General features: G+C 38.6%; 1 protein-coding gene across 4 annotated transcripts in view; it reads right to left on the bottom strand.

The window, feature by feature from the left end:
- Window positions 1-525: 525 nt before the first annotated feature.
- The window catches only part of HEATR3 (HEAT repeat containing 3), a 24,780-nt gene continuing 366 nt past the window's right edge, over window positions 526-24,939 (bottom strand). The window contains exons 1-15 of one of the 4 annotated variants that reach the window (XM_026856563.1): window positions 23,581-23,747; window positions 22,712-22,799; window positions 21,669-21,781; window positions 19,778-19,887; window positions 18,881-19,021; window positions 17,856-18,139; window positions 17,099-17,189; window positions 13,887-14,044; window positions 12,744-12,826; window positions 12,348-12,484; window positions 9,790-9,878; window positions 8,799-8,942; window positions 8,521-8,697; window positions 7,623-7,766; window positions 526-2,053 (exon numbers count right to left, since the gene is read on the bottom strand). In XM_026856563.1, the coding sequence (XP_026712364.1) occupies window positions 7,647-7,766; window positions 8,521-8,697; window positions 8,799-8,942; window positions 9,790-9,878; window positions 12,348-12,484; window positions 12,744-12,826; window positions 13,887-14,044; window positions 17,099-17,189; window positions 17,856-18,139; window positions 18,881-19,021; window positions 19,778-19,887; window positions 21,669-21,781; window positions 22,712-22,799; window positions 23,581-23,627 (1,782 nt within the window). In that variant the 5' untranslated portion in view covers window positions 23,628-23,747 and the 3' untranslated portion in view covers window positions 526-2,053; window positions 7,623-7,646. Of the gene's footprint in view, window positions 2,054-5,835; window positions 7,767-8,520; window positions 8,698-8,798; window positions 8,943-9,789; window positions 9,879-12,347; window positions 12,485-12,743; window positions 12,827-13,886; window positions 14,045-17,098; window positions 17,190-17,855; window positions 18,140-18,880; window positions 19,022-19,777; window positions 19,888-21,668; window positions 21,782-22,711; window positions 22,800-23,580; window positions 23,754-24,939 lie in introns of those variants that run through there. The other 3 variants (XM_026856566.1, XM_026856564.1, XM_026856565.1) reach the window with 3 other exon arrangements.

The following is a 24,939-nucleotide window of genomic DNA, read 5'->3' as shown; positions in this document are numbered from 1 at the left end:
AGCGGAGCGGAGCCTCCCCGGGCGGGCGCGGCGGCTCCTCTCGGGGCAGAACTGGCCTCGCACGGGCCAGCCCTCAGCGGGGCGCCTGCGGCCGGGAGACCCGCCGGGCCCCGCGCCTCAGGGGACGGGCCTGAGCCCTCGGCCCGCTCCCCCAGCCCCGCCGGCAGCAGGTGCAGCCGGGGGGGGATCACGGGCAGAGGCCCCGGCGGTGGGGGCTCCGCTTTGGGGGGTGCCGTTTCGGTCAACCCCTTCGGCTGGTGCCCGAGTACGTTAGGTAAGGGCGGCGGGCGCAGCGGTACCAGCGCTGTGCAGTTGCGTTACCCTTCTCCTACACTGTCACTGCCCCTAACACTGTCTTGGGGGTGGTTATGGACACCCTGCACCTTCCTGCCTTTCCTGCAGCTCCAAAGGAGAGGAAGAGAGGCTAGGTGCTACATTGGTATAGCCAAAGCTTCTGCAGATGGAAAAACACATTACATACAACACAGAAAACAGCAACATTGAGTAGTACAAGTTCAGGTCAGATTCAGTTTTATTTTTAGTGTTTTCATACTACAGCCTTAAAACATCTTTAATACCAGCTAGAAAGTTTCCAGCATACTGCATAGAGGGCCTGGTGCTTCACATAAGTTTCAGAATTGCATAGGAGAGGATTTCTCTTCAGAAAGACGGAGGTGGAGGTTTTGGAATTTAAAAGCTGCATTTCAATTCTATGAGATGGACGGTTTGCAAAGAAGCCTTACTTAGCACCACTTCCTGATGACAACCAAAGAATAAAGTTCTGGCTTCTCCCCACCATCCCAGAGCAGGACATTTTGGTCTCAGCCCTCCAGTTCTGTCAGGGTGTCTGACCTGCACTGTCCAAGAGAAACCCAACTACAGCAAGAAGCTGTAGAGTGAAACTTGGTTTTTGAGCTGACAGACTTAATTGCTTTGAGAATTAGGATCTGTGCCTAAAACTACCATCAAAAGCTAAGTGAAAACTGGTGGGACTTAAGCACAGCTTGGAAGTGGAGAAAAACTACCCTGAATAATCCTATTTTCCAAAACCCACATACTTGAGTTATTCTGAGAATTATAAACATACCAGAAAAAGGTAGTGAGAAAATTACTAGCCTGATGTTTCTCCTACATCAGAGATGCAAATAAAACGGTTTCAATTCATGAACTTTTTTTTAAAGACACAACACAGAAAAGTGAGCATAAGTCTAATAAATTATTTCATGTTATCCTTAAGGAGATAATAATAGAAAAAATACCTGTTGTGGTTTTTTTTTAATCTAATCCTACAAAAACAATTATTTGTTCTACACTCATAGCACATAAATGTAAATGCATTTTGTTGTAAGACTGAGGTTTATTCATTTACAGGATTCCTCAGTAGCAACCCTAGTCCCGAGCAAATAAAGCCAGGACACAACACAGGTGGTGTAGATTAGGGAGTATACCTATGGGATATTACAAAAAAAAGAAAAAGGGGAGGGCAAACACCCCCCCCTCCCCAACCCAACCAAAAAACTCCCCACCGGAATATGGTCAAACTGATTTTTTTTCAATCATGACTTTGAACTTGAACTATTTTACTCACTAAAAAGAGAACTTCCCAGGAAAGGTTATTTAGAAACATCATGCATTTTCTAGCTGAAGCAGCCATTCTTCAGTTAAATCCTGGAAGTGCCTTTTACTCTCCATCAAGGGGTAGGGAGGATGGAAGAGGCCAATCCAATTTTCCTTAAAAGTTCAAAAAAACAATTCATATCAGAGGATAAAGAAAAATAATCCTCACCAGGATTTTTGTCAAAAAAGGAACATAAAAACCAGGAGAAGGCATACTGAAATCCCAGTGCATCTTTAAAAGCAGTATAGGTATTTATGTGACTGCCTCGCAACCCCAGGGCTGCATCAGGATCCGCAGCTGTGTTGAGAACATGTAGCAGCCACAATTGTTCTAACAGCATAAAGATTATTACAATGATATCTTATTTCAGCTCACAAGCAGTTTGATTTAAGCCTTTAATATAACAGTAGTGCAAGGAGTTCCTCACACTCAGACCTGAAAGAAAAAAAAAAGCATCTTACCATATCCTTTGTGTGCAAGTCTCAAACTATGTTTTTATGTGGTCGCTGAATTATGTCTGACAAAATGCCTCTCACGCAAACAAGGAACTTACGAAAATAATACAGAAGCAAAATGGAATTAGAGTGAATCTATTTAAATGCACGCTATTTTTCCCAGAAGGTACAAAAGTTAACGGTTTGAATTTATTTGGAAATGAGACAAAAAAACCCCACCACTCAAGTAAAAGCTTCTTCACACACAAAGGCTCACCGCGTTTCAGCCTTTGTGGAAAAACTTCACGTTCCTTAATCTGCTGTGACTGTCAGAGTTTTCAGGTTTTGCCAATTATCTTAATGTTATATATCTTAACAGTATGTCCAGCGCAAACTATATTTAGATTGTTTGCTCAATTCATCTGTGCCAGAAAGGAACAGTTACATTATTTTCATTTACCACTACCACTGCCTGAATTTGAATTTGCAACAGTAAATGTAAGGCTAGATGTTTCTATCCAATCCTCTGGGAATGCCTTTACTGAAAATTACTAAGGAAACAGAACTTATGTGCATTTTTGTTTGGTTGGTTTATGTTAATATTTCACAAAATATACATTTCATTTACAATACTTAAACTACAAACAAATTTTAAATTTTTTATGTGATAGTACTCATTTTGTAATTTTACTGTGCTCTGATTTTTTTAATATTTTCTCTCAAAATCCAAAGTTAAAACCAAGCCAAGTAGTACTTGTTAAAGTGATCCTCATTCCTCTATGATGACAATCTTTAAAAAAACCCGTACTGTGCAAAAAAACCCTTCACTACACACCACAAACCCCAAATAGTTAAATTATTGACTATAATGTGGTATACAGCCATCTTCTGAATGCCAAGGCATGATGTATAAAAAGTACTTCACAACAAATGCTTATTTAAATCTTACCACTTGTTTCTTTTCATAGAGAGCAAAAATAAAACCACGCAGCAATAACTCCTTATCTACACAGTTGGGGATTCAGCATTTTGCAGGCTGCAGAGAGGCCAAAGCAGCAGCAAATGCCACCAGTCCTACCACTTCTGAACAGGGTGGGGAGGCAACAGCCCTCTTTACTTAATAGCATAGTCCAACTTAAATTCAGCACTTATTTTGGTATAAAATCTCAACTCGGAGTCAGATTCTGTTGTGCTAGGTGTCAGACAGGGAGACAAAGCAGCAATCCGTTCTTTCAAAGGATTGCAGTTTTTAACTGGAGCACAAACATGATGCCTTAGGGGCCAGGATAAGCAGACAAATTCAATTTCAGATACCTGTTTTGATACCAGTCTTATCTGTGTGATTACATGAACTGATGAAGATCACTTACGTCTATTTAGCATCTATTTACTTATGCTGCACACTGTCTAAATCAGTCCAATTTCTGCCACCCTCAAAGTATCTTCAAGACCTGGCTTTGCCTCTGTAGGCTATCAAGGATCCTGTCTTCATGTCAAGCTTACCTTAAATCTGTTTAAATAAACCAGTGCCAAAAAAGCCCCCAGAACATTTAATTTGCACCACATGATCACTTCTGCTGCTGTTTTAATCTTCCTTAACTGTGTTGGAACAACTGCTATAGCCCCAATCTTACATCTTAAGTCTTACGTACTTTTAAATTTCCTGTGGTTTTAGACCCCGACCTGACACTGCTTTAAATCACTGATAACTTGCCTTGTCTTCCATAGTCAAAAGTTTTCAAAAGTCCTCCATGCTTCTCCTATTATTTTCTGCTTATCCCTTACAAGTAGAACATGCTCTTTAACATAGAAAATTATTACCTCTCATTCAGTCACAAGACCTCCATTAGACACCAAGAGCAAGTCACACTGAACTGGTAGCTAGGCAAGTGATAAAGTAAGATTTTATCATTGAGAGAAATAACAGTATGGACATCAAAATATGCAGTTGGCTAATTATTATTAGATAACTATAATGTAGAAACCTCAAAGGAAGAGGAGGGCTCCATTTTGCTATGGGCCACTGGTAAGGGCAATAAACTTTGACATGGTCTCACAACATGGGATGTTAGGAAATCATATAAAAGTGTCATTAATATTAGCGATGAAGTTAACAAAAACACTTCCCAAGAGCTACAGCTTACCTATCAACCCAAACATACTTGGTGAGCTCTAGTCAGAGCCGCCGGCTTGTAGGTATTAGGTGCCCTCAGCCAAACAGGCCCACTAAAGTGCTCTAGTCGCCTCAGATGAAACAAAGGTGAAGGGACTATTTTACTTTTTGTATGTTAGGGTTTTAGTACAGACTTGGAAGAAACCTAAATGCCTTTGCATGTCCTCATTTCTCTTTCAGCTATTAGCTAGAAATGGCATGTGTACCAGAAGACAGAAGCAAATATGTTAAGCACGAAAAATCATATGCAAGCAGTATCATTTCATACCATGCACCTTATTATGACACAAAATATGTTTTGTAAGACATTCAAGCGATTAATGCATAGCAAAAAAACCCAAATCCATGCATTCCTACTGCTGGGAATAGTTTAATATTTAAAAAACTGTCTTTTCACTTGAAGGAAAAAAACAGAGTCTGATAGATTACATTAAGAAAAACATGTTTTCTAGTGAATGCTCTATCTTCTATATATTTATCTGAAACTTTAAGATTCATATTTGAAGATGAAACATTTCTTCTTACTGATAACCTAAAAAACCCTACCCTAAACAAAAAACAGTATAACTTCATTGTACTAACAGTCCCCAGGAACCGGATTCTAATGGCTACACTTGATGTAAAACGCCAAGCCCTACACTTGGGACAGAGTAATCCCATGAAAGAGCAGGCTCTTGACTGAATGACCAAAGAGCAGCTTTGGAGAGATGATGGACAATAAGCCGAAGAGAAGTCAGCAGTGCACCCTTGCAGTGACGACAGCTAACAAATAACGGGCTACGCTGCCAGGAGCATGGCCAGCAGGTCAAGGAAACTGATTACTGTGTTCCACTCAGCACTCATGAGATCAAATCGGGAGTACTGTGTCCAGTTTTGGGCCCTCCAGTACAAGACACAAGGGCAGGTCAAGCAGAAGGCCACCAAGATGGTTAGAGGGCCACAGCACATGATGTACAAGGAAGGGCTGCAGGAACTGGGTTTATTCAGTCTGGAGAAGAATGAAATATAAATATTGTTTTCAACTACCAAATGGAGGTTATAAGAGGAGATGGAGCCAGACTCAGTGGTGTGCAGTCAAAGGACAAGGGGCACATTTTGCAGCAGGGTACAAGGGGGAAAAAAAGAAAGGCATTCACAGTAAGGGCAGTCAAGAACTGGAAAAGGCTGTCTGAAGTTGTGGGGGCTACAAAGCTGGCACAGGGTCTGGAACACATGTCCTATGAGGAACGGCTGAAGGAACTGGGATTGTTTACTCTGGAGAAGAGGCGGCTGAGGGGAGACTTTATCACCCTCTACAGCTACCTGAAAGGAAGCTGCAGAGAGCGGGTTTGAGCCTCTTTAGCCTAGTAGAAAGCAACAGGACAAGAGGGAATGGCCTCAAGTTGCGCCAGGGAAAGTTCAGACTAGATATTAGGAAGCATTTCTTTCCAGAAGGGGTTGTTGGGTGTTGGAATGGGCTGCCCAGGGAGGTGGTGGAGTCCCCATCCCTGGAGGGGTTCAAGAGTTGGGTCGATTTAGAGCTTAAGGATCTGCTGTAGGTGGGAACTGTGCTAGGAGAACAGTTGAACTAGATCTCCAGGGTCCTTTCCAACCTAGATGATTCTGTGATTTCCATCCCCGGAGATGTTCAAGGCCCAGCACAACCTATCTTATTTCAAAGTAAGTTCTTGAGCAGGGGACTGGACTAAGAGACCTCCAGAGATCCTTTCCAACCCCAATCATCCTGCAATTCAGTGTAGCACACCAAAACTGAGAGGAGACCTTTCCGGGTGAAAGTCTTTTTATGTGCTCCAAACAAATATTAATACCTTTTATCAGGCTAACATTATACTATCCTCAGTGTACAGCAAGTATAAGTAACAGGAGGATTAAAATCCACACACTGTGCAGTCTTATGCCATAATCCACCCAGCTACTCTTTCCTCAGCTGTTATACTCCAGCCCTCTTCGCTGCCTGCCCCTGCCAAATCCCAGGACAACCTTTCAATCACTCCATGCTCCTCAGGACTTCTCCAGGCCAGGCTCAATAGACCTGGAGTCTTCCTGATCCCACTCACACACTCACTCATTTGATTAGCAGTCATTGCATCACCTCACACATTTCATCCAACTCCTGTAAAGTAATAGTAATAACAGGACTTCCAGGCAGTATAGCTGCTTAAACTCATTTTTCACTTTCTTTTGCATTTGACAAAATAGCATATGCCAGGCCTGCAGAAAGTCAGTCAATTTGCAAGTTATCCAATCAGTTCCTGAGCCTGCTTTCCAGTGTAAAAGACTGAAAACTAACAAACTGAGCAACTTTGTAGGTCTGTGCCTAACACCATAGGCAAAATTTTGCCAAAAAAACAGATGCCTGTGCTAAGGCAGCATGTTAAGACAGGGGGGAAAAATTTTCCTATTTCAAAAATCAGCATAATAAAATGTTCTTATATTTGGTTGCAGGTTTTTTCCCTCAAAATTGTGTATGAGAGGATCTCATTCACAGAAACAGAACCAAAGCTGATGTGTGGAAGTTCATATACAATCTTCATCAGTGATATTTTGAAAATAGTTTCTGTATTTTACAGCTTAAAAATCTCTATCACACATATTTGAAAAAGATATTTTAAGCAATTACAAAGCTACTTTAGAGAATATCTCAATATAAAAAAATACTTTTTATTAGGTACACTGCTTCCCTGAATTCAAATTCATCCTGATGTAGAATTACAAGAAAGTAAATCAGGAGACTTGATTTTCAGAAATACCAATCAAAGTAAAGCAAAAACAGGGAGCTGCGTGTAAACGTAGTATCCTCTTACACCGACATCCACAACAAAAAGCTATCATACTGAATTTATCATAAATGAATCTGAAACAGTTTTCTCTTCACTAAACCTCATGAAGTAACAGACCCAAGTGCTGACAGTAATCTACACACTTGTCACACTTCTCCTGGGAAGTCTGCCATAAGTGCCTGTGCAATTCTAGAAATAGGTAAGAGCAAACAGCAAATATGAACATTCTGCCACTGCTCGATTCCCTGAAACAGATCTTGAGCTTTTAAATTTTTTTTCTGGATCTGGCACATAACCAAGATTATTCTCTAAATTACTTTTTCATGCAATTATAGTTTTCCGCCAGGATACATAAAGATTTTGAAACAATGACAGTGGTGCTATGTACAGACGTCAGGACTGCAAGAGCACATTCTTATCACTGCTAACACTTTATCTCAAAGTATGCTCTGCTTTTTGATGTTGATGTGACTTCCATATTGCATCAACCCAGAAGTATAAAAATACTGAATGTAAAAAACCGCAGTATTAACATGAAAGCAAAACTGCTCTGCTCAATAAATTTTAGAAGTTCAAAACGGTTGTATTTTTGGAAAACATTATTCAATAAGGGAAACCTTAGTTTCAAGTTCCTCGATGTTTCAAGTTGGGGTTTTCCCTAGAGTCTCCTGATACGCAATGAATCTTCTCAAATTCATCTTCACATTGTCAAGAACACACAGTTGATCTGTACTATATTGTCCTTTGCCTTCTTTTCGCATCTGTAAAACCAAAAAATACATAATTTACTAATGGAGAAGTTTCTGCTATTAGCTCACCTAAAGCTTATAGTAATTCTATATAGGTCTTCTATCAAGACATGCTATCCATACCTTTTGAGAAGTCCAATGTATTCACATGTGCAGGTGTGTAGCTAGCAATTATTTCTGCAAGTCAATTCACTAACATCTCTGCCTAAAACTAGACTCCTATTGGCATGCTGTTTTACTCATAAATCTGAAACATATGATTATTTTCTGTAGATTTTTTGCCTTGTGATTCTTGCAAATACAGAATACATGGTCTATTTTAATTAACTAACAACAGAACAAAAATGCCCACCTGCAACTACAGGGTTAAAACCAAAAGATGTCAATGTAACTTTAGAAGGGACTTCTCTCCCACCAATTTAGCTGTTCCCCTCCACAGACATCTGCAGGACTTTTTTTTTAAACAAGGGTTTCAGAACAATGCAGTGATTTAGTCATCAATAACGCTGATGGGGTAATGCAGATGTTGCAATGCAGATGCTGCACTGTTACCTTGACAGTTCTGTGAACTGCAAGGTAAATGTATTTGCTTTCTTCTAAAGCAAGATATCAGGAATTCATTGGTTGTTTGTTGTGTTGTTTTTTTTTTTTGTCATCTTATAAAGCCATACATTCCTGCTTAATTATCTCTTCTAGCAGCCCAAATCTCAAAGCTTTAGCTCACATTGTGTGTTGAGACCCTGAGCTGGCTGCATTTGATGCCTACCCTCATCTTGAACACTGGCTGAAATTCTTTCAGTGCTGGAAGCAACTTGATCTGTACCGCTGCCTTTTCTGCTTCTTTACCATCTGCAAATACATCAAAAAGTGCATCCAAGGCTTCCCCTGCTACCACAAGAGAAGATTCCTTCATAGCAACGTCAAGAAGAAATTTTCCAATCATCTGAAATGAGAGAAAAATTGATTTTTCCAGCAATGCTTAAGAAAATTGAAAGAAGTATCAGAACTGGTTTAGGCCTGCAATCCAAAGTTTGCTTTTTTCACCTTTAGTGTTTCAGCTGTATCTTGTCCTTTTGCCAGGACACTGCCAGAAATTCCAAGGATGCTCACTACATTCACTCTAACACTGGCATTGCTGCTGTGAATACCAGCTTCACATAAAGCCAATAGCTGCTCAGGAGTCATACACTGTTGAGCAAGGGGACAAAAAAAAAAAAAAAAAAAAAAAAAAAAAAAAGGAAGACATCTTTATATTTTCATGGATATTTGCAAATATGACATTTAGATCATTTGCTTTTACAGAACACAGGCAAATTTGTAACAGAGAAACAAAGAGTTATGTATTTCTGTATTATGAAAACTACATCAATTCTGAAAATAGCAAGTAAAGAGTTAAACTCTCCCTTTCAACTTCTTAAGGTGTTTCTTCCATAAAGTAACCAAGGCTGTCATGAAACTGAAGGAAAAAGTTCTGAGCTCAAATATATTGTCACAAATTTACCTAGCTCAATAGCTACTTCCAACTCAGTACAACTTATAGTACAGAAGCTAATTTTTCACTTTAAAGCCAGAGTGGACCAGCAGACCATGTAGTATTAAGTCTTGTATAACATACTATGATGCTTTATTCTTATATTTAGCTCCCTCATTCATATCCAACCAAGATTCTAGAAGGACAACCAGGTTCAGCTAGATGACATCAGGAAATAAAGAATCCACATTTCTATGTGCTAATTTCCTAAATGCTGGTCATTATATCCATCTCCTAAATATACTACTTGTGGCTTATTGCTGTTTTGGTTTGAAATAACTTTCACCTGTTTACATGTTAAGGAGGAAATACATTTAAAAAAAAAAAGAATTCCTGTAAGGTCCATCAAAAATACAAAGAGTGAGTGCTATTCAATCTGTTCTTTCAGTGTTCACAGTTGCTGAAATTTAGCACTTCATTTTAATGGTTTTGTTTCAAAAACTTTCCAGCACTATCTCACGTGAATTTGAACCTACCAGAGCATTTGAGTTTGACAGCTTTTACCTGGGAGATGTTCTTTGATGCCATTGTTTGTAGGAGAGCCCTCAAAGCACTGGTTATGGCTTCCAGGAATTCTGTGTCTGTAAGGAGTTCTGTCAAAGAATTGAACCCAGAGCCAAAAGTTAAACAATAAGATGAAGGATACAAGAAGCAAAGAAATACAAATTCCTTAATCCTTTAATTGTTCCTCCAGGTACTACCACAAACAGGAAGCACTAGATTTTCAGAGACTGGTCTTTGTAGGTTGTAACCAATAGTGATTTGTTTGAATTCAGTATTAATTGCATCTGGAGGTTAGACCACAGTTGGTCCTCATTTTCAGGCACATCCCTGGTTAAGCCACTTGTGTGACCTAACATACAGTACAAACCACTGCTGTTGGAACAGAAGCTTGAAAACTGGTATCACATGGAGGCCGTAATACAGGAACTGAGGAAACTACAGAAGCTGACTGTATACTGTAACTCCTTCCTTCTGTCTTTCAAGCAGGCTTTTTAGACATCCAGAACCCTGGACTCTTGCCAATTCATATAAAGAGCATGTTTTCCGGTGGTTTAATAACCTTTTGGAAATCTGACTCAAACACTGCATTATTCTCGTTTAACTCCAAATTCATCAATACCAGCCATCATCTTCAATGTATGTTCTGCATTTCTTGAAACTTTTTATTTTCCTCTAATGTGTGCTAATTTTCTGGACCAGTCCAGAGGCAGAACCTCTTGATTATTTCATATGTATCTCTTCCTTTCCCATGTAAGCAACTAGATCTTTAATGCCTCTCACCCTGCAAACCACAGAATTCCTATTAACCACATGTTGATACATTATCAACTCTATCTGGCAGTTTCATCACATTGCATTTAACTATTAAAAAAATATTAACAAAAATGGAACTGGGTCGCTGAACTAATTTATTAGCACCCTCTGCCTTCGGCTAGCCACTTCTCCAGTGTCATCTAAGGACTTTCTGACTATAGCAAAGGATAACATGTAGACCCTGAAATCTTGGAAGTGCTGCTCTTCAAGCACGAGACAGAATATTTTATGTGAACTTCCTTGCATATGTTTTCTTATTTATTTTAATTTCCTGCATTTTAGTTTTTCAAGCACTACACTCTCAGTAATAATGTTCCCATAGACTGGTCACATGCTTTTAATGACATTGAGAAAACTGCGTTTTGCAGGCAGATGCATTTTCAAGCATTAATGTAGTGTCATACTATACAGTAAGTAAAAACTACATACACCACATCTGTGGCTACAAATGAAGATGCTTGAAGGAAGGGAAGAAAACAGAGCTGCTCAGGCTTCTAAGAGACAAGAAATGACAAAGCTATACATATGCTAGACTTCAACAGATCTCTTAGGAAAAATGCTTCCTGACAATTTTGAGAATTGGCAGGCTATTCCAGCCTCTAAGAATATCTTTTTTTTTTTTTTTTGAAAAGCCATCATCACTGACCTTAAAACAAAAACAGATCATCAGAATAGTCTAAATGAAGCAGCCTGTCAGGGAACCAGATCATCAACTTGGAACCAGTTTGGGTTTGGTTTTTTTTTCTTTTCTATTAATCTCAGTTCAGCTTCTCTAGAGTCAGTAATAGAGAGATCATCGCATAAATGGTCCAACAGTATTATTGGTATGATGCTGATTTGATATATAAGATTACAGGAGGTAGCTGGAAATGCTAACTGCTGCATATCTACACTAGGGCATCCAGTAATACTGATACTAGCAGATGCATGGGGAAACCATGACAGTATCTCTGTGAAATAGCATGCCTTGGAGGAACTACAGTGGATATATTCTGGTGTTTACCAGAATATATCTGATATTCTAAAAGAGTATTTTTAGAAAAATTAAATGTATTGCCTTCTCCATTGAAATCTAACCACCACCATAACAAGGAGTTGAGCAGTTTTAATATTTAGTCATAAAAAACTTTGCATATTTTCTTACTACAAATATATTTTCAATAAAGCTATGCAATCATATGCATAAAGCATATCCTGGACACAAGGTGGCTGCTCTTTTTCCTACTGTAATAAACATGTACATTCTGGAGATTTTTGCAACAACCACCTTTGCCATAATTTCATAAGGTTTTAAGAAAAATTATGTGAAAGACTGCGCTAGATACCCTTTTTTCACATCTCTATTTAGGCTAGTTAGCATGTTTAAAAAGAAAATGTCCCATCTTCATGGATTGTCTGACTGATGAAAAACTCCTATTATTACAAATAACCCAGCAAACAGTTCTGGTCTCACAGCAAGGCAGGATTCATCCACTAATCTAGACACTTCCTGTGTGCACACAGCTATGTAAAGCATATTCTTGCATTAGTATCATACTTACTCAAGATGCAATTTGGATAAACCCATCTTATCAGGATACCCTGTTTTGTCAGCATATTTCCAACATTCAGTATCCTTATTTTGAAAGGCCAAAGGGATAAAATTAGTAATAAAATGGCGTTAAAACTTAACAGTGTACATAGCTAGTCTATATCTATACGATCAGCAAAGAGGGTCAGCAAGCCCCCTTTACTAAACATCTTACCCATTTTGGAAAAGACTAGTCGCGAGAGATGCTGTGCAAGGGATTGAAGTGCTGAAGCTCCTCCAAGACAATCCACATCTGACACTAACAAAATGCTATGAAGACATGTTAAAGCTCTACACTGCACTGCATTCAGTCTGGAACAAACAAACAGAAAAAACACTTAGCAGATCTTTTTGAAAACAGTTGTCAAAATACAAAGAATAATCTTGAATTAAATAAGGCTGTGATCCGATGTGCAGTTTATAGAAACATTTATATCTCTATTCAAAATCACTTATCAGATCTGCCATTGTCCAGATCTTAAAAGTAACCCAAAGATAGACAATCCTTCTAAGAGTTCTAAAACAACTGAATATACATGAAAAATAGCAAAAGAGACAATGAAATTCCTACTTTTTAATTAATGGTTTCCAAGACGGATTGTGCATACAGATGTCTAGAGCAACACTGTTCGGAAAAGCAGTTTTTTCAAGAATCTGAGGAGGGGAAAAAGAAAGGTTTAGCAATAAAGCTTTTTTTTTTTTAAAAAAAAAGTGTATTTGGAAGGAAGACTGACATTTTAGCTCAATGTCAAACGGATACTTCAAACTACGTATTTCAGAGCTTTCCGAGTAGCAAGTGTCTCACCTGCTAAAAATGCCAGAATCTTTGTCAGTCACTCAAACGGTGCAATTATACACTGGGTCTAGCACAGAATATTTTAAGTATCCAACTGTACTGAACAAAAAGTGATATTCTAAGTCTCTGCTATTCTTTTTTATTTAAATCTTTCTTCTTACAGCTTCCACTACAGAATTTTCAGTTAGCTGCAAGTCTAAAAGACCTCGCCATGAAACTCAGACTGCTTGCTATTAAGTCTGCAATGTTTTAATCTCACACCTTGATGTCTTGGGTCAGAATTCTACAATGCTGATGAACTAGCCTAATAACTGAATCAAATGATGAACAACCCCAAATGAGTACAACAACTCTGAAACAAGAACACCTGAGTTCCTGTCAGTGTCAAATATGGCACTTCCAATATTACATATAAAACAGGGGGAAAGAGGACCTTGTACTTTTTCAATGCTGATTGTTGCCATTCTCATATGTTACTTCCACCTCACTTAGCTAATATGGAAATCTGGCAGTCATGCTTCTACTCAAAGCTTCCTTTCTTTTTGCAGGTAATCTTTTTCATGTCCAAATCAAGGAATAACCACCTTTTATTTTGGAAAGCCAAATTTAAAAAAACCAACCAACCAACCAAAATCAAACACACCCCACCCCCCCCCAAAAAAACCCCAACCAAAACTCAACAGATTTCTGAAACACGTGAACCTTCTATTCCCACTTTCATGAAGAAATTATTCAGTTCAAGACAGCTCATGTGATGATGCACTACCTCTAGGCCAGTAAAAGTGAGGCTAAACTGATTTTTTAAAACATTCCTTTTCTCTAAATGGATTGGGATATTTTGTTTGCCTAACCTGGGACACAAATCAGGCACAAGGGAAAGACTGTACCATGTGTTGGAAGTAAAATAAAATACAATACCTTCTTTGGAATGAGGTTGTTCAGAAATGCTGAGTTAACCTCATCAGAGAGGCACAGGGGTGACATTAGCAGCCCGGTCCCCTCATTGTATGAGTTCTCCATAAACAAGTCGCTTTCATCACTGCTGGAGAGTTCTTCCCATTCGTCATCAGAAGGATCTGAAAACAGAATACAGACTTATAAATGTAACAGCACTCATGCAGTAGGTACCCTACTTCTCAATTACACTTGGCTTCACCTCTTGGTTTAGGAGTCTTTAAACTCTTGAATTCTAAGGAAGTCCACACAAACAAAGTGCCAATAAGCCACAGTTCTAAATATTATACTACTTTTGTTTAAATTGTTTTATTTTTTTAAAAAATATTTTATATTCATTCAGGCAACAAGTATTCTTATGAGAGAGGTTCCTCATACACAGATAATTCATTCTCTCATACTAACTATGCTTCACTTAAAGATACCAGAAAAGGTATAGAAGAAACATTTCACAAAGCATTTACTAAGATTTTAACTTGGATTGTACCATTTTACTTTTTGAGGTAGATTCAAGCATGCAAATATACCAGTTTGACTTAACTTGTATACTAACCGCAATCAGTTTAAGGCAACTGTTCCCTCTGGCAATCCTGAAGCCACAGACAGACATTCTCTGACTGGGCAGTAACTGGGCTGGATGAAGATGTTACTGTCTCCAAAGCAAGGTGAGTTGAAAAGAAATGATGACAGCAAAACAAGCCAAAGCAAGCCAGATCATCTCTGTTCGCCATCCCAAGCCACATCTTTTAAGTAAACTAAACCAGGTTTATAGTTATAGACCTGAACTAGGTTTATACTTACATGATTTACTCTACTAGCAGATCTGTAAGGGCAGACATGGTGAGAGGGCTTGAGGTGGTATTACTAACAGGCATAGCTACTGTAAAGTGAATAATCTGTCCATGGCTAAAGGCAGAATTGACCTGACAAGAACAGGCTAAGTCCATCATTTATATTTAAACTGATATATCTACATCCACAACATTTACAGGGATTTATCTAAAGTTGGTTTAAACCTGGTTACATTTTAACTGGTGTGACACTGCTGCTTATGCAAGTCCTAAGTCTACAGGTTGGACTGATCCTCCTCACTGACAGGTGAAAGTTCTGCCTGCATACATACGTTAGGATATTTAACTACTGTGATTAAAAAAAAACCCAAAAAAACAAACATATTTTCCCCAAAGTAATTTTGTCTGACAACAGATTCATGTGAGATCTAGGTACTGTACTAACTAGAGTAACAGCCATGCACTTTTTCTGTAGCAAAAGGTAAATTAATTCACTTAAAATACAGCAAGAAAGATTTAAATGAACACATTTCACTTGTACTGTGCAGCTTAAGAATTTATTTGAAGGTGATGACTATTGTTTATCCAGTGCAAACTAACTCATCAGGCTGTGGCAACTTGAACACATGGGCACCTTCTTCTGCTTATGGTAATATACAAGTAATCCTACTGCCATAATATGCTGTTGTTAATAGCCTTTGCATGAGGTAAGGTTATCTTTTATGCTTTACCAACCCACAGTAGCAACAAGCATGAAAACAAAGCAGACATCCCTCTTCAGCCAGTCTTTTGCCTCTTCCAAAAAAATTCCATCTGCATTTTTACAAAGCAAAGAAAACATCAATCTCCTTTGAAAACTAAATAAGTGTATGAGCTGACCATGCAATTCAGCAACAGCAAAGACAACAGTCATCCTGTGTTCACAGTGAGTGACCAGGACAGAGCAGGAACTGGGCTCTAGAACATCATCCCATGACTAATCAGGTTTCTTAATACGTTCCTGGAAATACAGAAGCATTTCCAACGGCAACCCCATCTTAACTAGCACTGGTAACCTACGAATTACAGACTGGACAGCAATGCTGGAGTCTCCTGGCCTCCTTCCCATGCCCCCGTTAAGGGGAGACTACTCTATGCTTCTTCCAAACACCAGTCAGCATTCAGTAAAACATGTCTCTTGCCAGCCTGGTTATCTCCCCCAGTTCTGCAGCCAGATGAGTGTTTCTATGAACTCAGCATAATGGCTTTAAAGCTGTTTTAGCCCTCAAATAATGAAAATTAAATGAACAGCTGCCTCTGGATTCCTCTTAATTTCTACAGACTATGTTTCTCTCTGCCCATGAATGGGTACTGTGGTGAAATACAACATAATCAACCTTACATTACACTGAGTGAATGGCAGAATATGCAGCTTATCCACAAGAGAGTTTCCAATTAAAGGGGAGAGCTTATGAATTACAGCTCATTAGATGAGAAATGCAGTTATGAAAGGAACCTCATATACTAGGTGCAGAACTTCCTTGCACTGTAAGAGAAAAAAAAAATCACCACTGGGAATATCTGGATATTACTGTGGATTTTAATAGAATCTGGAAGATTTACTCAGAAAGTTATCTCTGACACAATTACTTTTGCATCAGGCTTACAAACTGTAGTAGCAATTAAAGTTTTAATGTTTTGGAGGGGGTTTTTGGGGGTAGTTTTGTTTGGTTGTTCTTTCTGGTTTTTTTTAAACAGAAATTGAGAACTGCTTATTTTGTTTCCCAAATATTAGGAGACAAGCTATCAAAACGGAGTATCAGAGTTCACAGAAGATACAGAGCATTTATTTCCTACTCTCTCCAGAACAACAGTATTTTTCCCCTCCAGAAAAGCTCACAAAGATGGAACTCTGATCAGCCAAAGCCTGCATTGCTGCCAGAGTTGCATGCAAAAGCCATCTCTCCCCATCCTTTTACAGCACTGACAATATCAAAACTAAATCAAAACAACAAGATTTATCATGCCCCTGTCCTGCAATAAGATTCACACTCATACTGTATCAGATGAACAGATGGCTCTAACTGAACAAAGATTTTGTTCTAATACTTTTTAGGAAATAACTCTTTGACACAAGTGCTTTTTCGTTTGTTCTTAAATGTTGGCACATGTAGTATCATGCAGAAAAATATGTAATCAACAGAAATTACTTAAATGAGAAAAAACACGCTTAAATTAGTAACAGAAATTACAATCCAATATGCCCCCCAGATAAGGGTACCAGGGACAGTAAGTCTGTGTGAATTCACCCTTAAAAGCCAAGATCACCAAACAGCAAACTAAACATGACATATTCTAGAAACAAAATGCACCGCAACACTTGCAATGAAAGAGATTCCTACAAACCTTCACTGCAGCACATATTAACAATGATTTCCAGAGCAGTCTGCTGAGCCATCAGTAAAGCTGTCACTTCTTTCAGTTCCCACTTATCAGACTAAAAAATAAAAACATGAACCAAATTTAATTTTGTAAAACAATGTTTCAGTGCAATTTAAAGTACCCAAGCTGTCAGTTAAAAATATAAATCATTTCCTCTTCTCATCCTACAACAAAACTTGAAAAAACCCCACAAAAACAAGAGGAATTATCTATCATCTTTCTGTTGGATGTTTCATAAGAGATTTTACCTTCAAGACACGCCACCTGCAGTAAAGTCGTAACAGAAAATACTACCTAACAGAAACATGTATTTCTGTTATTCTTTTAATGTACTCAATAGTGAATGCATTTTTTAATCTCTGAGCCATCTCCACTCATGACTGACTGGTTGCAACCATCAAAAATCTAACTCGCCTTATGCAGAAATCAAAACTTCCCGCAGTAGCTACAAGTGGAAGCGTCAGATAAACCCTTACCTTCCACTAGAGGAAAAAACTGAAAATGCGCTTTCCTGATGTTCTGTGCAACTTGGCCACATTGGAACAAGTTGTGCTGAAATTCTCCATGCTCATCTTTGAAGTTGACTACAATAGTCAAGCTGTTTGGGAGTCAGGATTAGTAACACTCACAGGTAGTTTGCTCTGGCTAACGCTGAGCCAAGAGCAGTGAGATACTCAGCCAAACGCACTAAGCTGTCCGAGAGCCAGCCAGCCACACTTACTGGAAGTAGATCTGAAATGTCGTTTTCTCTCCTGACTTTTCCTTTTGGTATTTCTTCCATGTTATCATCTTCACTCAAAACGCAGTTGTCTATAACATCACTCATGTTTTCTTCTGTGTCTGTCTCCGCAGCAAGTTTTAACCTGTTTTTTTCAGCTTCATTCATACGGATAATTGTTTCGCCAGCATCTATTGCTAATGATTCTGAAAAAATCTTCAGGATTACATTAATCATGCCTCCCAGGCTGCCTGGTGGAATGGTATCCTTGATATTCCAAATAGTGCCTAAACAAGAGATAGTTGAAATATAAAAATTATTAAAATACTCAATTCCCAGTTCTGCAATAGCCATACATTTTGTAAGGACAGTCTCCACTATTTAAAATACCCAGTGCTTATATTTCAGTATGAATGTTCAAGTCTTTTCTCTACAGACTTGTATTTCTTCCTGTTTAGCATGCTATATACTCATCTGTAGTAACTATGTTACACCCACATCTTAAGCTCAAATCTCAGCATGTAAATATACATAGAACATATGTGGAGCCCCCGCCTGCAATAAGAAAATCCACATGAAATATCCATTTTCTAAGGATTCTCAAAATTAATTTATTACACTCCAGTATCAAAAATCACCATGGTTGAGCATCTGAGGTAGAAAGAAGAATGCAAGGTAGAGAACCTAAGGTAAAAATCTATGCCTGTTAAGATCAAAACGACTCCTGTACTACTTTTATTTGACTCATTTCACTTTTGAAAACCAAATGAACAGTTAAAATAGGTTATCACACTGAGCAGGTACTGAATTCAGAATCAAGCATTTAAGACCATTTTAAAACTAGTTGCAAATATGTGGTCACTCAAAAACACAACACAATCCCAAAAGGCAGAAATATCCTCATGAACGATCTATACAGGCTTTAACAATCCGATGTCCAAACTATAGCAGAGAAGACTAAGCCTTCTGTCCTTCACACCCTTCTTTACCTGCCGTGCTCTGCACCACAACAGCCTTGAGCATCATACCTGCTATCAGTGTTCTCAGAAGGATGTGCTTCATTGTGCTCTCTGGACACAATATCACGGTTTCCAACACTTGTTGCGCAGAAGCATTAAATGAAGAAAGAAGATCTGGATTATCTTCCGTCACTGCCTGCAAGCAGTTTGCTGCAGCAAACAACAAGGACAACAAAGATAATTAACAGACCCGATAGTAGCTTTCACTCTCCTAATGAGAAAGCATTACCTTCCTGACAGCTGGAGTAATGAAATGCAGACACAGGGAAAAACATTTCATGCAGCATCATGTTGTAATGGCATGACACTGTCCTCCACAAGCTGTGTTTCAGATTAAAAGACATTCTATGGCAAACCTGTACATAAAACAGGTGAGGACAGTGCCACAACAGACAGGGGACTAGCTGTATTAATTTCAGCTACTCAAAATTAAATTTCTCCATTGTAAACTGTCTAGAGACAAATCAAAAAAATGTTGCAAGCACATATAGGTGTAAGACCATTATATAAGACTATAACAACAATACTAGTAAAACCACGTTGAAAGTGACAGGAGTTATTTGGATTTGTTTCAAATGGACTATGTCCTTTGCACCACAAATTAAACCCTTCATTACCAAAACCAGAAAATGAAAAAACAGAGCCTCCATCTAGAGGTTTCTTTCCACAAAATTTTTCCTCCTGTGTCACCACTGATAAGCCATTCTCCTTTGGACTGAAAACAAGCACAACAGATGGCAACTTCTGAATGACATGCTGTTCAGAAGGGAATTCAAAGTCTTTTATTGATTGTAAAGTTTAAGTAATGCTAAGGTAGGTGCGTTATCCAATGGATGTGACATCATTTTATTCATATAAAAGAAAAAAAGGATTTTTAAATCTTTATCTTCATTTTTTACCACTTACCTACTGAAATAGCCAGATCCACATTTGTGGAAAATTTCTTCATGTAATGTAACACAGCCTCCAGACATCCTTCTTTATTGAATATGGATACCGCAGTGCTGTTGCATTCACTAATGCGTAAGAAAGATTAATAAAACACTTCTCCCAGGATAAAATTACGGTAGCATTTTAAGTAACATGCACTCACTATTACTCACATTTTAAAAACCTACCTAAGAACTACACATTAGTCAAAGAGCTACCCTTCATTATCAAGGTTATAACCAACTCCTCTGTATAATAGAGAAAAAGAACCTGCAATACCCTGGACACCTTTGAGGAAAGCTGTCTTCTGCCAGCTGCTTCCTCATACACAGTATTCAGGAGTTTATTTGGGAACCTAAGTACGGTGCCATGCGGACAGAGCCAGCCAGAGGGTGAAAGGTTACAGCTGCAGGCTACAAGCCGGCCCAGAGCTTTCTGCAGCCATGGAAGACTTCATCCACAAACCCACTGACAACAGAGCAGGCTGTTGCCTTTCAATATTCACTTACTCCAGAAAATTACATGCGTTCAGAAATGCATGCTACATCAATGCTAAATGTGACATTTACTTTATTTAACAGTGGGATTTGTATTTCTTCAAGTTTTCACAGCTATTCCCATTTTAAAACTAATATATTGATATAAGACAAATTCAAACTAAAAAAGCATGGGACCTAACTAGCTACAACAGTCTTCAAAAATTTACATTTGAAAATATGTCTCAGCATCAACGCCAGCCCCAATTTTATCAGTACCAAACTTGGCAACGAATTCAGCAGTTCAGAGTCATTGCCACAAAGTTCAAAATACAGAATTGATTTAGAGAACACTTAATGATTATAGTTCCAGCTCCAAAGAACTTATGTCTACAAAAGCAATAAAAAAAATGAACACAAAACATTGTTGAGTCAGTTACAAAGGGTCATGTATTCTGTGTAAGGTGCTGAGCAAGCAGTTTCTGTACTGTTCTAGATTTCAATTCCTAAAAAAAAAATTAAAAATAAGGCCTCAAGCAAGCAGCCATACCAGACAGACAGACATAGAGGCAACTCCACCAAAATACTGTACAGTACAAAACAAAATCCTGTATGGACCAAAGTCCATAATGATGTGGAGCTATTACAAAACAGAGAGAAACAACACAAAATTCAAGGAGAACTTTCAGAACAGGTTTGTATCACTTCGATGTTTATAGCCTTTTCTGTATTAATAGCGTTGCTATTTCTCTCCCTTCACCTGTTGTTTCCAATGTACACTACCAATTGAACAATTAACTTTCTCACATAATCAAGTAGATTTGTATCAGTGCCTCGGTCACTAAGGGATAGTTTGTCCAAACATTTAATATTAACTTTTGGGATGACATGGAGAGGTAGGAGGTAGTACAAAAACTCCTCATATTCCCAGAGCACTGGAGTCCACTGATCAGAAGTTAATTTTCTCCATCTCCCGTATCATGATAGGGAGCTACAGGAACTGCATGCAAGACCCCACAACCAAAACTGTACAGCAGCCTGTGACAGAACATGTTCAGAAAACAGTATCAGAACTTAGGATGAACAACTAATAGAAAAAAAATGTCATCACTCTCCTAAAACTAATGACCAACTTGGTGCACTTTTAGAATCCTTCACTTACAAAAGTAATTTATGGTAGAAGACAAACTGGTACTTCAGATCAGATGAGAGCTTGCTGTTTATTAAGCAAGGCACACATAGGAGCAACACAATCAGAAATCAGAATCAGCAACTGAATATATCCTCCCATGCAAGGACAGTAATTTCTTTTCTGCCTCAATTACCATGCTCTTTTTCAAGAACAATTTAATTTAGCTCTTCTAGAAGGACAGTGTTTACACAGCACTTACCATACATTCCATAGCAAATTAATAGCCTCATTGGCTATGTCTTCAATATAATTTTTGTTCATCTCTCTGCATTTCCTTGGAGAGAGCTGGTTAGCATCTAGTCCAGTGCTACACTACAAACAAGCCAAGAAGAAAAGCAAAAGCTTAAAACACTGGCAGCAGATTAAATAGAGAGATCTCTCACTAAGTGTTTATTACCAGAAAACCTGACTAGTTTCCTATTCTCTATGAAAACTGGGCCACAATGGAAGTGATTCATTGATAATTTTTGTCTCTTGTAGAGACTCTTACAGTACTTGCTTTGCATTCAATAGTGTTCAGAAGCATTTCTTTTTGCAAAGAAATACTTAGCAATGTTAGAACCTGAAATGCTGTTTCTTGCTACCAGTCTGTATGCAATTTTCAACAGCTCTTTCTAATCACAAAGACTAATTCAGCTAGTATCTTGCTGCGCTTTACAATAATGCTATATTACCTATATTTTAAAATGGGGAAGAAACATACAGAAAATGATGGCATTGCTCAAGGCTGCTCATACAAAGACAGCAGGTGACAGAATTCAATGCAATTTCCAAACTGTACTGCAACACCTGGACCAAACAAAGAATAGGTATTCAGTACAGATTATTCTACAATAACAGTAAGAACCCAGTTGTAAACCCAAGTTTTCACTTAGACAAATTTGTTTACCAAAAAAATCTCACTACAATAACGTTGTAACATAAATACTGGATCTGGAACTTGATTGACTGATAGAATAGACTTGTCTTGACTAATGTTCCAGATCAAAAATCTCCAGAACATTTATGCAAAAAATCATCCTAGGCAGCAAATCTCAGCATGGACCCAAGTTAGCGGGTCAGGAGGCAGAGGCAATTGGTTTTAAATCTCTGGAATAATTTTTGTACTGTTAAACCTACTGAAACATTATTTTAAAAGATCTTTCAAATATCTTGACAATAGCTACAAAAATTAACTATTTTTGAAAACTGGTTAATTCAATGGCTAGATCAGTTTTAAAATCATAATAAAAATAAACACACCTCTTTCAGAAGTGCGACAAGAGGTGTCATGATGTCTTTTGTCACCATGTCATCACAGACATCAAATCCTCCACAAGCACTCAGATTTCTGGGGGGGGGAAAAAGCTTTGGATCAGATACAATACTTCCCATGAATGTTTTAAAAGCACATGCATTTGGTATTCTTCTCTAAAAGTAATGGTACTTTTTGTTTTAAAATCAATCTTCCTAATCAGTACCTTCAGTCTTCTACCTTTCTAACATAAAAGAATAACTTCGATGTTAGGAAAAAAACCTAATATTTTCATTACTTGTCTAACTAGAAAGCTTATCTGTATGAAAATATTACTTCTGTCAGGTGTTACTGAGTGTAAGATATAACATCAATGTTAACAAGTATTTGCATTACATTTTTGTACAAATAAAGCAAGCTGTAGGTCTGACCACAGAACACCAATTCAAAATGACACTGTTCAGTATTTACAAGTTTCTCAAAAAGCCAGCTATGTGCATTCCCTAACCAAATCACTGCTTCTACATTAAGAGACAAAATGCCATACCAATGGCATACAAATTCTCTGTATTTCTTCATATACTGTTGGTCTTTTCTTCTTAACATAAGGATTTAAGCAGTGCACTCCACTGGAAGTACAGAAATGGTAGCAACTAACTTAAAGCCTGCTCCTGACATTAAAGTCTCATGGCAGCCTACTAGAGAAAGAAAATTCGCTATCTCGGGGACTTTGACTGATGTAGGCTTACTTACTCAAAACAGAGTTAAGGGAAGAAAGGCTGGCATTCAAGTTCATGGCTTTCAACAGCAAAACCCCACTCTTTTCTTTGCCATGCCAAGGGTACCTCATTCTAACTGAGTATTAGCAATTGCTTACCGGAGAGCACCTGCAGCTGTCTCGCGAACAGCTAAACTGTGATCCATCAATAATGGTCCTAAGCACCGGACAACATCTCTCTGCAGAAAGGCTGGAATTACGTGCTTCTGTTGCAACAGCTTGGAAATACTGGCACAGGCATACTCCCGCACTTCAGCGCTTGGATGCTGCAGCTGGGGAGACACAAACAGGGCAGATTAGGAGCAAGGGAAAAGGTAGCTAAAGTTTTTATTGGAAGAGACTGATCTGCTTTTTGCTTTGCAGGCCTGGGGCACTGTAGCTCCTGTCTTACTGCTCCTGAATGGAATCAAGAGCTTTTAACTTCCATGGAAGTTTATCAATCTTTGCCTGGGTTATGTGTGTTAACTATACAACTAGATAAATACTATTCTGGGTGTCTTAACAAGAGAGCCATAGTTCAGACACAGATTTGTCACTAGCTGGCACTAGTGAGACCTCATACCTACCTTTGATTACGTTTAAAAAACAAAGGGACAAAAGTAGGCAAAAACACCATCAAGGAAGTAAAACATACATAACATATGCCACCATAAAAAGACCCTAAATAATCAAAAAATATGAAAAAACATGATAGCCTCTAGATTAAAAACATCTGCTTAAAGACAATGAGCAAGCCTTCTCTACATCCAGAAGACAATACTGACTTGTGCTGTAACAAACATTTAGGTGACATGTAAGAATTGCAAACCACAGAAATAAAACAACAGAAATGCCTATCCTGGAAGGTCACGGAGTTTGTTGAAAACCTAACAAAAAAGATAAACATCTGCGAAGAGCAGAGTGGAAGGGAGCTGAACATCAGCTCCTGCCTCACTGAAACTGATAGAAGTCTCTCAGTTCCGCCTTACCTGTGCATTTATATTTTTTCCTTATTTTTTTAAGACTAAATAGATCAGTCCAGAAGAATGACCAAGCAGTGATTTGTTCAATGAGTTAAGTGCAGTGAACAAAGGGAATTTACCTACTTAAGGAAAACAGATTTTTACTTCTGATTCTAAAGTCACATGGGCAGGAAGAGGTTTAAACTAGTTTTCATCTGTAATACTTAAATCAGACCCAGGAATGTGGCCAACAAGTGGCCAAGCCCAGCTTTCTTCAGCATTTGCTATCAGTTGTTTCTGACGTGTGGATCTTGGACTGACCGCTCTGTGTACCTGTAGGAAAACTCTCCAGCCGGGGCACTGAGCCCTGGCACTGCCAGAACGCCTTCGAGGCCTCTCCTGGGACGAGGGGCACAGAGCAGCCCCCCGCCCCGGCCCAGCCCCTCCGAACCGTTCCGGAAGGCTCAACGCGAGGCCGGGCGGGGCGCCGCGCCCCTCCCTGCCCAGCCGCTTGCGG

Source organism: Athene cunicularia (genome assembly GCF_003259725.1).
Source record: "Athene cunicularia isolate RWA chromosome 11 unlocalized genomic scaffold, athCun1 chr11_part1, whole genome shotgun sequence".
Taxonomy (NCBI): domain Eukaryota; kingdom Metazoa; phylum Chordata; class Aves; order Strigiformes; family Strigidae; genus Athene; species Athene cunicularia.
This window is presented reverse-complemented; position numbering and strand designations above follow the sequence as displayed.